This window comes from Oryzias latipes, assembly GCF_053564925.1.
Source record: "Oryzias latipes strain Hd-rR chromosome 1 unlocalized genomic scaffold, Olatipes_Hd-rR_3.1 chr1_Y".
Lineage (NCBI taxonomy): Eukaryota > Metazoa > Chordata > Actinopteri > Beloniformes > Adrianichthyidae > Oryzias > Oryzias latipes.
In genome coordinates this window covers 11,322,384-11,336,779 of record NW_027616335.1, presented here as the reverse complement: position 1 = coordinate 11,336,779, position 14,396 = coordinate 11,322,384, and the positions used below count along the sequence as shown (strand labels likewise).

At 43.2% G+C, this 14,396-nt stretch overlaps 1 protein-coding gene across 1 annotated transcript; it reads left to right on the top strand.

Annotated features, from left to right (window-relative positions):
- Positions 1–54: 54 nt before the first annotated feature.
- On the top strand, positions 55–13,168 carry LOC101162425 (recombining binding protein suppressor of hairless). Its single transcript, XM_004065725.5, has 11 exons — positions 55–351; positions 2,290–2,328; positions 2,409–2,504; positions 2,585–2,750; positions 2,837–3,011; positions 3,092–3,229; positions 3,295–3,407; positions 4,897–5,037; positions 10,710–10,865; positions 10,941–11,044; positions 11,127–13,168. The coding sequence occupies exons 1-11, from the start codon at positions 332–334 to the stop codon at positions 11,401–11,403; spliced, it is 1,425 nt and encodes a 474-aa protein (XP_004065773.1). The 5' UTR covers positions 55–331; the 3' UTR covers positions 11,404–13,168.
- The last annotated feature ends 1,228 nt before the right edge of the window (positions 13,169–14,396 follow it).

Below are 14,396 nucleotides of genomic sequence, written 5' to 3'. Positions count from 1 at the left end.
AAGACCCTGAGTCAGAGTTGTTCCTCCATTCTCGCGAGACGTTAAAACTTTCCCACGCCTGTCCTGGCGTGTGCCCTCTACCGGTTGCCCCTCCTCCCCCCTCCACACTTCTCAACACTTTGCCCCGTCCGTCACACCTCCTTCGTGGCCCGCTCCAATCTTCCATGCACTGTGGTTCTGCTGTTTTGCGGTGAAAGAGGAAATGTCTCATAAATAACTCCGCGCTTGTTAGACTTTTCTTCTCTTTTTTCCTCCCGCCCTCTTGTTTTCGTTGCATGTACTCGTGTTTACGTGTGTAGAGAGGTGGGTGGCGGGGGTTGCTATTCGAAAGATGGCGCCCGTTGTTACGGGGTAAGTACAAACATTTAAAGCAAAAAGTAGAATTACGTGTAAAAATAGTAGTTTCCTCTTACGTATTGCTGTAGTAGACTATGGGGTAGCTTTAAGTGAAGTAATTTTCGTAGTTTTGTTTAGTTTTTTCTGTGTTTGTAGATATTTACACCCGGGTTACTTTCACTCTGTTTATAACATAAAAAACACGCTTACTTGTGTCAATAATCTTTTGTTAGGGTATTTTTTTGCCATAACACGTTTTTATATTTTCATAAAATGAACTAAAAATAAAGAAATACTTTTAAACATAAAAAATGGTGGTTAAATGTTGTTAAAAAGAAAAAAAAACCCTCTGTTTTCAGAGACGGTACTTCCTTCTGAAACCAGGTTTAAAGACCCACTCTGATGTAATAGTGTTTTTAACGTGTTCTTCTCATGATAGAGGACATACAGTATATTTTTTTTAAATGGCATTTCTGAGTATTTCTTTATTCGAATCGTTGTGAATCACGAGCAGACGAAAAAATGTTGGAAGAAGCTTGTAATTTGGATGTTGAATGTACATATGGAGTGATTTTTGTGCCATTACTCCAAGCACCACACTCACTTCTGTTTGGGCGTCAAAGAGAAAAATGCGCTTAAAAATTAAAAATACGTGCAAACAAAACAAAACAGTTTCCACTACTGCACCTTGAAACAGAGCAGAACACCACGTTACAAATACGCCACAAAAGCCAGCCAATCGCAGACATGGTCATGAAAGTTGATGCTGATTGGTCAGAAATTCTTCCAGTTGTGCACAAGGCCGACCCAGCCTAGGAGCTGATGGGAAAAATCTCTGACCAATCAGTCGTCATGGCTGTGTTCAAATTGGAGGGCTGCCTCCTTCAATGGCCGTGGCCTTCCCGGGCGACGATGACCGGGTCCTTCATCGAGCGGGTTGGCCGGATGTGAACGGCTGTGAATTTGGACGAGCCTAGCCTTAAGATAATTCCGGCCATTAGATCGGCGCATGTCCTGTCGCTTAGCAACCATGAGTCCCGAACAGAGAGGAGTAGTGAACCAGGCATGGAGCTCGGAATTTTCCTGGGTTATTTGATCCAACCTTTAATCTTGGAGGCTGCGTCCCGCTTCACAGTCCGCCATTGTTCTCAGAAAATCTCTGGGTTCCGCCGCAATGCATCTTGGGATATGGACAGTATAGAAGGATACACCAGACCAATTCTTGAAATAAGGAGAAAGAAGGCTGTATTGGCTGGCTGCATTTTAACGGAGTTGTTGAATTTGGACGGCACTTGTTGCTGTGACGTAAGGACCCTACAAATGCAGCCCAGGAAGAGCGCGGCCGTCCAATTTGGACACAGCCCATGTCTGTGATTGGCTGGCCTTTGTGGCATTTTTGTAACGTGGTGTCCTGCTCCGTTTCGAGAGAAGACTAGAGAGAATATTTTTCTCAAGTAAAAATTGGTTTTGATTGCACGTTTATTTCAGTTTCAAGTGCATTTTTCTGTTTTAAGTGCAAAATAATGTCTTGAGCACAAAACTTTTACCTTCAAAATGGTGAGGAATTGCGCTTGGAATAATAATCCCTCTATAAATTCAAGCTACATGCTCTGCTGCATCCACCTGTTAATGACTAGGTACATGTGCCTTCATTTTTCTTATTTGAGCTGTTGTCTGGCTATGGTTATGTTAGGTTTGGGGTGTGAGGAGCTGTTAGCTAGCGGGAGAGAGTGCAAATAAAAGGGATGATGGGAAATGAGGCAAGGCTTAGTCTGCCATAATGATCCCACCCATAACTCTGAGGCAAATTTCTAATACCCCTCTGCAGAATCTGTCATAGAAAACAACACAGGTGTATATGTTTTTGCTTAAGAACAGCAGAATTTGCTTTGAAAAGACATCAAAAGACGATTGGAGTGGGACTTTAACTAGCATGATGTTTTGCTTTGGCAGGAAGTTCGATGAGCCAAACCCACCTCAGCATCTAACAAGGTACAGAAGGAACTCACCTTCAAACATTCAGTTTTTCTATCAGTTGGAAAAGTTTCTGACAAGTTTTTCTCACGTTCCAGGGAAGCTATGAGGAGTTATCTGAAGGAAAAAGAAGATCAGACGGTGCTCATACTGCATGCAAAAGTGGCGCAGAAATCATACGGAAATGAAAAAAGGTTCATTTGGAACAATCATGAGGGATACATGGTGAATTGTGTGTTGTTTTTTCATGCACACATGTATTTGTGTCATACAGGTTTTTCTGTCCTCCACCGTGTGTGTATCTGATGGGGGCTGGCTGGAAGAAAAAGTTGGAAAAAATGGCAAACGACGGTTGCACGGAGCAGGAAGCGCAACCTTTTGCATTTATTGGGATTGGCAACAGTGTTCTAGACATGCAACAACTTCACCTAGAGGGAAAGGTAAATAATAACTGACCGTATGAATATTTTTTTTATAAGCAAACCAATAAAAAAGACTGAAAACACTTTTGTTGTGGTCATTGCAGCACTTCTGCATGGCTAAGACTCTGTACATCAGCGACTCCGACAAAAGGAAACACTTCATGCTGTCGGTTAAGATGCTGTATGGAACCAGTTCAAACATCGGCGTTTTCCTCAGTAAACGGATCAAAGTCATCTCCAAGCCCTCCAAGAAGAAACAGTCTTTAAAAAACACAGACTGTGAGTTATTGCAGGCATAAAACGGAGAAAGTTTGGCCTCTTTTTGATGCCTCATAGCCTTGCTTTTCGTCTTTTCTCAGTGTGTATAGCATCTGGAACCAAGGTGGCCCTGTTTAACCGCCTACGCTCACAGACTGTAAGCACCAGGTACCTCCATGTGGAAGGGGGAAACTTCTGTGCCAGCTCCCAGCAGTGGGGGGCGTTCTACATACACCTCTGTGAGTCCCAGCTGTTTTGCTCTTTCACTGGAATGACCTTTCTAACAGTTCGTCGTTGTGTTTAGTGGAGGACGATGAGTCAGAAGGGGAGGAGTTTGCTGTGAGGGATGGATACATTCACTACGGCAAGACGGTGAAACTGGTGTGTTCAATAACTGGCATGGCGCTGCCCAGACTGGTGAGTAAGATGCAGTTATAGTCAGTGAGTGCCCACTCCCATCATCTTTTGATCTGTTTGAAGTGTTCCCAGTGTTTTTTTTTTTAATTATAATTATGTAATTTAAAAGAAAAACTGTGTCGTTTTGTAGGAAAGTTTCTGCAGAGCAGCAGGAGTTCAGTAGAAATTTGCCCCTGATTTGTGGGCAGAGCAAGCCCATCCCCCCTTTCCCATCACCTACCTGTTTACACTCTCTCCTGCTAGCTCAGTGTTTTTCAACCAGTGTGCCGCGGCACACTAGTGTGCCGTGAGAGATGGTCAAGTGTGCCTTGGGAAATTGCCCTCATTAACTGATCTAAAAGCAATTACCATCTCCAGGATTTCAGCTCTGTGTTCATCCAAACAGGCCCTGATAAAACACTGAGGAGTTAGGAATATAAAAGATCATAAAATACTTTTTCTTTGCGTTTATTTTATTTTATTAAAGACATTTTGATAAGGTACCGCGATTCAGCTGCACCTTCGGCTGTATTTTGGAAACGTCGCGTCCCTTTAACTGTCTCCACCAATCATTCTTGAAGGCTTAATCACATGTCATCAGTCTGACCAATCAGAAGTGGTTAAAGTCTTCACTTCCTTGTCCCGATTTAGTTCGTAAAGTCGCTCAGTTCTAAAAAAAATAGCAGCTAAAGCTCGTCTTTAGCGGTGTAGCTTACCACAGAATCCGGTATCAGACCGTGGAACAAGTGAACAAAACAATGAAGCTCCGAAAACCGATCTCCGGCCGTTTTATGCACTACATCTCCCATGATGCATTGGGTTGTGAGAGTGACAGCGCATACGGAGATCTGTTGTTAAACATCTTGAAACCAACGAACACACATCAAACTGTTTTTAAATCTTCTAACTTATCTTTTATTGCATCTGTTAGAAAAAAAAACAGCTGCAGTTTCCAGCTTTTTCTGCATCAATTATCTCAAAAATGCACATGAGATTGTGGAGGGGCTGTAGATCAATACAGAGTATGAGTTTCTCCTTTTTTTTTTAATTTTTGGATGCTGGTGTGCCGCGGGATTTTTTTTAAGGTTAAAGTGTGCCGTGGCTCAGAAAAGGTTGAAAAACACTGTGCTAGCTTACAGCCCCCACTTAACATTACAGGTGAAAAAAAAAACGGTGAAGAATATTGGAGCTATCCAGCTTTGGGCCAGATGTCAGCTCAGACGTTCACGGACGGAGTCGTTTACGAGTGGATGCATCAGAACAGAGCAGGGAGCTTGTAGCCCGCCCTTTGTCTTTGCTACATAACAAACACATTCTTTTTAAAAACATCATTTTTCCATCTGCTACTGGCTTCACAGCGATTTGTTTTAAGAAAACTCAGAAATACAATTTAGGCTTCATTTTTATTTACATAAATGTCAAGAACGTGTTAAAAACAGCAAAAACATGATTTTCATGGGAGTGGGTCTGCAACAATATCTTAATATTGTTTGCTTTTACCTCTTCTCAGGTCATTCGTAAGGTGGACAAGCAAGCAGCCTTGTTGAATGCGGATGACCCGGTGTCCCAGCTTCACAAGTGCGCCTTCTACCTAAAAGACACAGACAGAATGTATCTGTGTCTTTCACAGGAGCGGATCATCCAATTCCAGGTAAACTAAACATTTCTATTTGTAAATACAGTGTTTCGCTGCACGGTGGCGCAGTGGTTAGCGCTCTTGTTTAGGGATGGGTACCGAGCCCCGGTATTGAACGGAGCCCCCGGGTAACATTCTTCAAGACCGCAGTTATCGGTAAGATCTGACCTCAACGGTTCTGCTATCGGTACTGGAGAAGTCACTTTTTTTTGTGTCCCACAAAATCTAAACGTTATTTGCCATATTTAACCAACCAACTCAGTCAATTGTCCGTTGATTAATGATGATATTCATTTCACTATTCTCGGTGAAATGAATGTCTGGCAATTTGTGTGCAGGGGGGCGGGGCTGTTGTTCCGACAGTACGCGGCGCGTGCGTAAATTTAATTAAATCTGCGCTGGAGCGCCCCGACTATCGTCGTGTCAACCTGCTGCTATGATGACCGCATTTTGCGCTCTCTGTGTAGAAGACAGTGGAGGGGCGCGAGAACATTCGACTCGCTGCTGCAGAGGATATGAACAGGTGAACAAGTAGAGAGGAAAAGCAGGTAGAAAGGTGGGGGAGGGGCTTTGGCTTCAAACTCTGTCAGAGAGATGGAAACACGGGCGTCAGATTTAGACTCAGCTTTCACTGCTGGAGTTGAAGCAGAGACTTTCTCTGGGATGAACTCAAAAATTGATTTAATTTGTTTTATATTTACATCAAGACAGCAATATGTCAAAACATTGCTGTTTATTTTTCTTTAAATAACGTCTTTCTACATGTATTTTACTTTTTAAGTTAGAAAAATGTATAAAAAATCATTATTGCATCATGAGGAAATAAAACACTTTATGTTCTTAATTTGTTGTTTATTTATTTTTTGTCCTTAAAAAGTATCAATAAGAGTATCGTTAAAATACCGGATCGATAAGCAGTATCAATAAGAGTAGTAGTACCGTTAAAACCATAACGGTACCCATTCCTACTCTTGCTTCACAGCAAGAAGTCCCGGCTGGGGGACCTGAAACCAAACATCAATGGGGGACCTTTCTGCATGGAGTTTGCATGCGTGGGTTCTTTCCGGGGACTCCGGCTTCCTCCCACGTCCAAAAACATGCTTCATAGGTTTACTTCTTCTTTCTCTTTCGGCTTTTCCCATCAGGGGTCGCCACAGCGAATCATCCTTTTCCACCTCACTCTATCATGAACATCTTCTACCCTAACGTTAGCCAACTTCATGTCCTCTGTTAAGACATCCATATACCTCCTCTTTGGCCGTCCTCTTGCCCTCCTGCCAGGCAGCTCCATCTCCAACATCCTTCTACCAATATATCCACTATCCCTCCTCTGAACATGTCCAAACCATCTCAGTCTGGCTTCTCTGACTTTGTCGCTAACACAGGCAACATGAGCCGTCCCTCTGATGTACTCGTTCCTTATCCTGTCTAACCTGGTCACTCCTAAGGAGAACCTCAACATCTTCATCTCTGCTACCTCCATCTCAGCCTCTTGTCTCTGTCTCACTGCTACCGTCTCTAACCCATAGAGCAGAGCTGGTCTCACCACTGTCTTGTACACCTTTCCTTTGAGTCTTGCTGGCACTCTTCTGTCACACAACACTCCTGACACTTTCCTCCAACCGCTCCAACCTGCCTGCACTCGCCTCTTCACCTCTTTTCCACACTCCCCATCACACTGAACTGTTGACCCCAAGTACTTAAACTCCTGCACCTTCTTCACCTCAGTCCCCTGTAACCTAACGCTTCTACCTTGATCCACCTCGTTCAGACACATGTATTCTGTCTTACTACGACTGACCTTCATGCCTCTTCTTTCCAGAGCAAACCTCCACCTCTGTAGCTGTTCCTCCACCTGCTCTCTACTCTCACTGCAAATTACAATGTCATCCGCAAACATCATCGTCCAGGGAGATTCCTGTCTTACCTCGTCTGTCAGCCTGTCCATCAGCATAGCAAACAAAAAAGGACTCAAAGCTGATCCTTGGTGTAGTCCCACCTCCACCTTGAACTCCTCTGTCTGACCTACAGCACATCTCACCACCGTCATACTTCTCTCATACATGTCCTGAACTACTCTGACATACTTCTCTGCCACTCCAGACGACCTCATACAGTACCACAGCTCCTCCCTCGGCACCCTGTCATACGCCTTCTCTAAATCTACGAACACACAATGCAGCTCCTTCTGACCTTCTCTGTACTTTTCCATCAACATTCTCAAAGCAAAAATGGCATCAGTGGTGCTCTTACGGGGCATGAAACCATACTGCTGCTCACAAATCTCCACCTTCTTCCTAAGCCTGGCTTCCACTACTCTTTCCCACAGCTTCATTGGGTGGCTCATCAACTTTATTCCTCTATAGTTGCTGCAGTTCTGCGTGTCACCCTTGTTCTTAAAGATCGGGACCAGAACGCTTCTCCTCCATTCCTCAGGCATCTTCTCACTCTCTAAAATCCTATTGAACAACCTCGTTAGAAATTCCACTGCTGTCTCTCCTAAGCACTTCCATACCTCCACAGGTACGTCATCAGGACCAACGGCCTTTCCGCTCTTCATCCTTTTCAGAGCCTTCCTAACCTCATCCTTTCCAATCTCTGCTACTTCCTGCTCCACAACAACCACATCTTCCTCCCTTCTTTCCCTGTCATTTTCCTCGTTCATCAGCTCCTCAAAATACTCCTTCCATCTTTTCTGTACACTCTCTTGGGTTGTTACCACCTTTCCATCTCTGTCCTTAATCACCCTTATCTGTTGCACGTCCTTCCCATCTCTGTCTCTCTGTCTGGCTAGCCTGTACAAGTCCTTCTCTCCTTCCTTTGTGTCTAACCTGTCATAAAGCTCATCGTAAGCTTTCTGTTTGGCCTTTGCCACCTCTCTCTTCACTCTACGCTGCGCTTCCTTGTACTCCTGTCTACCTTCCTCAGTCCTTTCTACATCCCACTTCCTTTTAGCCAACCTCTTCCTCTGGACGCATTCCTGTACTTCCTCATTCCACCACCAAGTCTCTTTACCGTCTTTCCTCTTTCCAGATGACACACCTAGCACCTTCCTACCTGTTTCCCTGATAATCTCTGCTGTAGTTTCCCAGTCCTCTGGAAGCTCATCCTGACCACCCAGGACCTGCCTCAACTTCTGCCTAAATTCCTCACAAGTTTCTTCATTCTGGAGCTTCCACCACTTGGTCTTCTTTTCTGTTTTCCCTATCTTCTTCTTCCTGACCTCCAGAGTCATCTTACACACCACCATGCGGTGCTGTCTGGCTACACTCTCTCCTACCACCACTTTGCAGTCATTAACCTCTCTCAAATGACCTCGTCTACATAGGATGTAGTCCACCTGAGTACTCCTACCTCCACTTCTGTATGTCACTCTATGTTCCTCTCTCTTCTGGAAGTAAGTGTTGACTACAGCCATTTCCATCCTCTTCGCCAAGTCCACCACCATCTGTCCCTCCAGATTCCTTTCCTTCACACCAAACCTGCCCATCACCTCCTCATCACCTCTGTTGCCCTCACCAACATGCCCATTAAAGTCTGCTCCAATAACAACTCTCTCTCCTCTGGGAAAACTCTCTATGACCTCATCCAACTCACTCCAGAATCTCTCCTTCACTTCTAACTCACAGCCAACCTGTGGCGCATACCCACTGACTACATTCACCATCACCCCTTCAATTTCTAACTTTAGGCTCATCATCCTGTCTGAGACTCTTTTCACCTCTAGAACACTGTTTACAAACTCCCCCTTCAGAATCACTCCTACCCCGTTTCTCTTCCTATCAACACCATGATAGAAAAGTTTGTATCCTCCTCCAATACTACGTGCCTTGCTGCCCTTCCACCTTGTCTCCTGCACACACAGTACATCTACCTTCCTTCTCTCCATCATGTCTGCCAGCTCTCTGCCTTTCCCTGTCATTGTGCCAACGTTAAGAGTCCCTATTCTCAAACCTATGTTCCTGCCTTTTCCCTTCTCTCTCTGGCCACGGACCCTTCTGCCTCCCCTCTTTCTTCCACCAACAGTAGTCAAATTTCCACCGACACCCTGTAGGTTAACAGCATCGGTGGCGGTCGTTGTTAACCCGGGCCTCGACCGATCCGGTATGTCTAAAGTGTTGTGGATGATTCGCATGGTTATTTTGGCAATTTTTACGCCGGATGCCCTTCCTGACGCAACCCTCTCTATTTATCCGGGCTTGGGACCGGCACAGTAGTTACTGGCTTGCAACCCCTGTGGCTAGATTATGCTTCATAGGTTTACTGGTTAATCTAAATTGTCCCTTGGTGTGAGTGTAAATGTGAATGGGTGTGTGATTGTGGCCCTGCGACACACTGCCGACCTGTCCAGGGTGCCCCCTGTCTTCGCCCAAAGTGGCCGGGATAGGCTCCGGCACCCCTGTGACCCCGAAAGGGATAAAACGGAAGAAGATGAATGAATGAACATACAGTTTTTCCTCAGATCAATGAGACCTCCTGAACCCTGTTTCATCTTTTTTTTATGGATTTAGACTTTAGGACACCAGGAGTTTGAAAAGTCACTTGGCAAAAGCAACAGTTGTTGTAAACTGTCCAAAAATGACATTTATCTCTTTTTTCAGCAGCTAAAATTGTGATTATGTCCTATTTTTGTATAAATGAAAAGGAATCATTTGGCTTGGAGCACATGCGGACTTTCATCTTCATCTTGGGATCTTTCTAACAGACTCTTCAGCAGCATCGAACCGTTTGTTTGTTTGTTTTTAAGACATTTGTTGCTTCTCTGTATTAAATAAAGGGCACTGTAGTGATTTCAAATGACAAAAGAACTTCTTTCGTTACTCTGCAGCAGCTAAAAACTGTAAAAGTATTAATTGTATAATAACAGCAGCACACACATCTGTAATATTTCTTATTATGACCAGATTTCTACCAGAGGGAGCAGCTGCTCTAGACTCATTTGGTTGGGTGTAGGACACTCACACAGGAAATCTGGGTTCAATTCACAGGGCAAGGAGCTAAAAATGAAGGGTCTCTCTGGGTCTCTCTGGTCCTTTAAGATCCAGGGTTGTGTCAGGAAGGGCATCCGGCAGAAAAAATCTCTGCCAAATTCAAACCGCATGAATTAGTTGGGGCTGCTTTGCTGTGGCGAAGGTGAAAAGAAAGCATGTGTAGCAGCATTAGCAGCACATTAGCATGTGGGCGTTAGTTTGATTGAACCAGGAAGTATTTCCCAGGGGTCAACAGGTCAAACAATTATTGACCACAGGAAATTGTCAATAAAGTTTTTTAGTATTCCATGAATTGCTGTAACGCTTAAAGGATGACATCCAATTCTGTACTTTTTTTTATTTTAATAAATTCACAAAAATACAAAACGTCTTACTCATCCAATCTAATCAAACGTAATTTATATGGTAATATTCATGCCACAGTAATGCAAAGAAATTTACAGACTTAAAACAAATATAAATAAAAGGATAGAACAGAGAGAATGTGCTCCAGCCTCCCAACATAATGAAACCTAACATGACAGGACTAAAACCACAAACAGAGGGAATATGATCTTCCTTTAGGGTTTATCTGATGGTTTTTGTGTCATTCGTATTGTTTAGCTGCTTTACAGTCATGGGACTTGAAGTGAAAAGGCTTTTTTTTCTGATTAGAGTTTAGTTTAAAACTTCTTCCTGTTTTTTTTTTTGGGTCAGGCGGCACCGTGTTCCAAAGAAGCTAACAAGGAGCTGGTCAGCGACGGGGCTTCCTGGACCATCATTAGCACCGACAAGGCGGAATACACCTTCTGTGAGGGCATGGGGCCTGTGCAAACACCCGTCACACCCGTCCCTGTGGTAGAAACTTTGCAGGTAGGCGTACAGGCTTTTGTTTTCTCCACACCAGAGGCTCTTATGGGGCAGTAAAAAGCCTTCCCCTCTTTGAAGTTGAATGGTGGAGGAGACGTGGCCATGCTGGAGCTGACGGGACACAACTTCACACCGACTCTCAGAGTGTGGTTTGGAGATGTAGAGGCCGACACCATGTACAGGTGCAGGAGTCCGCTCGACTTCACGTTTCAGCTGCTTTAGTGGAACGATAAGCAGTCTTTTCTCTTCCGTCCATCCCCTCAGGTGTGGAGAAAGCATCCTGTGCGTGGTGCCGGACATCTCTTCTTTCAGGGAAGGCTGGCGCTGGGTGCGACAGCCCGTCCAGGTCCCGGTCACGTTGGTCCGCAATGATGGGATCATCTATTCCACAGCCCTGACCTTCACCTACACGCCTGAGCCCGGACCCCAGCCTCACTGCAGCGCTGCGGGGGCTATTCTCCGCTCACACAGCACCTCTTCATCATCGCCTTCATCTCTGCTGCGTTGGCCTCAGGGATGCTCGCGGGCCCTGAAGCAGTAAAGACTGAAATAAGCTGTCATCATTTCCTCCAAAGGGGCTGACGGACCTGTGATTTTAAGAGCTCTTTTTTTCAGAGCAACTCCAATCAGGACCAGCGCTGAGGAGCAGAGACACGTGAAAGCTGACGCTGTGTTGTAGCGCCCTCTGGTGGGGTGTGCTATACATTTTATAAGAGGATTTTTTTCTTCTGTTTTTCAAAGGTAAATGTACAGTTTTAGCTGTTACAACAGAAAAGTACCTACAGTTTTGCTGACTTTTGTTAATTTTGCTAAAAATTTACTTCACTTTTGTGGACAATAGAAATGATCCAGTTAAAACAGTGTTGAGAGAGAGAGGGAGCATTTTTATTTCATTCATATTTGATCTGAAAGGATTTTGCTGAAGTAGCCAAATCTATTCTCACTAAATAGTTTTTCCTTATTAAGTGCCACATTTGAACCACTTTTTTTATCAGATTATGTGTAACCTGTGGTCTTCAGTTAAATTCTTGGTGTGGCAATAAAAAACAACAGGATTTATGGGCCACTTCATGAAATGAACACATTTGTTTTTGTATAGTTAACAAGTTTGATCTGTGGGAACACCTACTCGTCTGTACCTTTTTCTATGTGTTTAGTTTAAACCACCGGGAAATATGAGAATAGAGTTGCAAAATTAAAAAAGTCTAAATTGAGTGCCTATGGAATCCTAAAATATGAGAAAAAAGTGAGTCCTACGAGAATAGTCGTACAATCATTGTACACTTTTGCCTTATAGCATCTCCTATCCTATTACTCCTTAAAGCAATGTTTTATAATTATAAAATTATTATTTTTTTATGTCTAAAGGTTGTGTTTGTGGACCATCTGTGACCAATGCAAATCCTAAAGGTGGAACTAGCTTGGAAATGTAAACAAACCTTGTTTTCTAGATCTGCCAGGACTAGTTGTTGTCATTTTCCTGTCGTTGTACAGCACAGCTGATATTTTCAGTAATGCAAATGGGTTGTTTTCATATTTGATCATTTGACATTTAACGCTCCCTTTCAGCAGTTGAAGGTCCAAAATGCTAAGCTATATTCCAACACATGGCTTAATGTTTTGTAGTTATATATAAGTATTCTTTTTATTGCATGAGCCATCTTCAAAAAGCTTTTCTACACTGCACCCCAGTGGTCAGCCCATGAAACTGCAGCCTTGTTTTTCTCCCCTCACATTCTCAAGCGGGCCAAGCTTTGATGTTGTGCTCATCAGTGTGTCCCTGCAAGGTATGATGGGAGTTTGTGCCGGCCTGAGGTCAACTGTGAGCAGGAATGAGCCCACCGTGCCATCACTCTGGCAGCTTAACAGCTCTCATGTTTATGGGTCAAATGCCCTTCCTCCTCTGGTGTAGTTTGTCTGTTGGTGCTCTCTCCAGAAATAGCATTCGTAAAGAAAGATTATGTTTCCTTGGGGGGTCTGTGGAAACATTTTTCCAGATTTTTAGTGGGAGAACAACATTTTTTTAATTATTTTTTTTATACATGCTCATTTGGGAAACAGTTACATTGCAGCTTTGACCTTCCAAGAAACTGTTGCTCTTTGATTAACTGAAGAGAAACAGCAGAGGTGTATCAAAAGCTGACACTGTGAGAAACAGATGCTCTAACACCAGGTCTTTGTGCTTCTTATCTTTTCCTGGACTCCTACCTACAAACAATAACCTTCACTGTTATGACCAAATGTTTTTAGCAGAATGTGAACAAGTTATATAAAGTTGTACAATTAAAAGCATAAACATTTCAACACTTGGATGTCTTCTACTTTGATCATTTAACAAAAAGCTTTAGAAACAAATTCAAATGTAACAGTTATAGATTACTCAGTAAAAAAGGATTTGTTTCCTGAGTGGGTGAACACGTTCCACAGGATGGAAGATCAAATCTATTTTTAACTTGATGGCAGCAGTGAAATTTGTCGCCAATGTTGAAAGTAAGTATAATTGTATGATCTGCTTCCTCCATTACCTGTTTGGGCTTTATTACACCAGGATTCACTCAGGGAACCTTAAGGTTTCTGCAGCAGCTTTTAGCGTGCAATAAGAGACACGCAAAGCTGTGGAGTTTGCCCTATTTTACAGAACAAGTGCAGATGATATGGAGGCAGGACAAATTCAACTAAAAATAGCACTAATTATGTAGGCAAAAATAAAATACTTGAGAGACTTGTAGAATTAAATAAGACATTTTTAAATGTCAGTTTAAATAAAGGTTGGACTTTAGGTTTGTAACTTAAACACCCCCTCCTATCATCTTTAAAAAAATTATTATTATTCCGTTTTTAGCCAAAATCTAAAAATCTGTCCTTCCGTTGGGACATAGTTTCTGCAGAGCAGCAGAAATTCACTTGCCGCCGCACAGCAACCCCCCCACCCCTCTGCCCCTCCCCACTGCTGAAAGCTCTCTGTTTAAGCAAACGTAACATTAGTGGTGTTACAGGGGCGGAGCTAGGACATTTATTTGGGTGGAGTAGGGAGGGGTCAGAAGACCTTGGAAGGGTGGCAAAAAACCATCTATTACAAATGAAAGGTTAAAAAAAGTATTTTGAACAGTATTGTTAATATTATTGTTTTTTTTTTCCTTTAAAAATATTGCTTTGGGTATTTTTGCAATGCTTAAACGAGCTTAATATTTCCCATTCATGATACTAACATTGACTCAAAAATTAGGAGGGGGGCAAGTGTGGGGAAAAGCTTCACCTTTTCTGTTTGTCTGCAAGTTGATGCGTCAGAACGGACGGAGCAGTGAGCTTGTAGCCCCGCCCAGTGTGTTTTCTACGTCACAAATACTGCTTTTTAAACAGGTTTTTTTTTTCACCTGCTCCAAATTTACAACAAATTTAAAAAACAAATCCAAGATAAACATTTAAGCTTAAATTTTTCAGTATATGTTCTTGATCAGCAGAAAAAGTGACAAGAACATGCTAAAAACCCTTAAAAGATTCTTCAGAGTGGGCCTGTACAAACGGGGCGTGTTT

Excerpts from the sequence above, each read along its gene's own strand:
- LOC101162425 (XM_004065725.5), top strand. The coding sequence starts at position 332 with ATGGCGCCCGTTGTTACGGG. Across the intron at positions 2,505-2,584 it reads TCATACGGAAATGAAAAAAG|GTTTTTCTGTCCTCCACCGT; the intron begins GTTCATTTGGAA and ends TGTGTCATACAG. Across the intron at positions 11,045-11,126 it reads GAGGCCGACACCATGTACAG|GTGTGGAGAAAGCATCCTGT; the intron begins GTGCAGGAGTCC and ends CCATCCCCTCAG.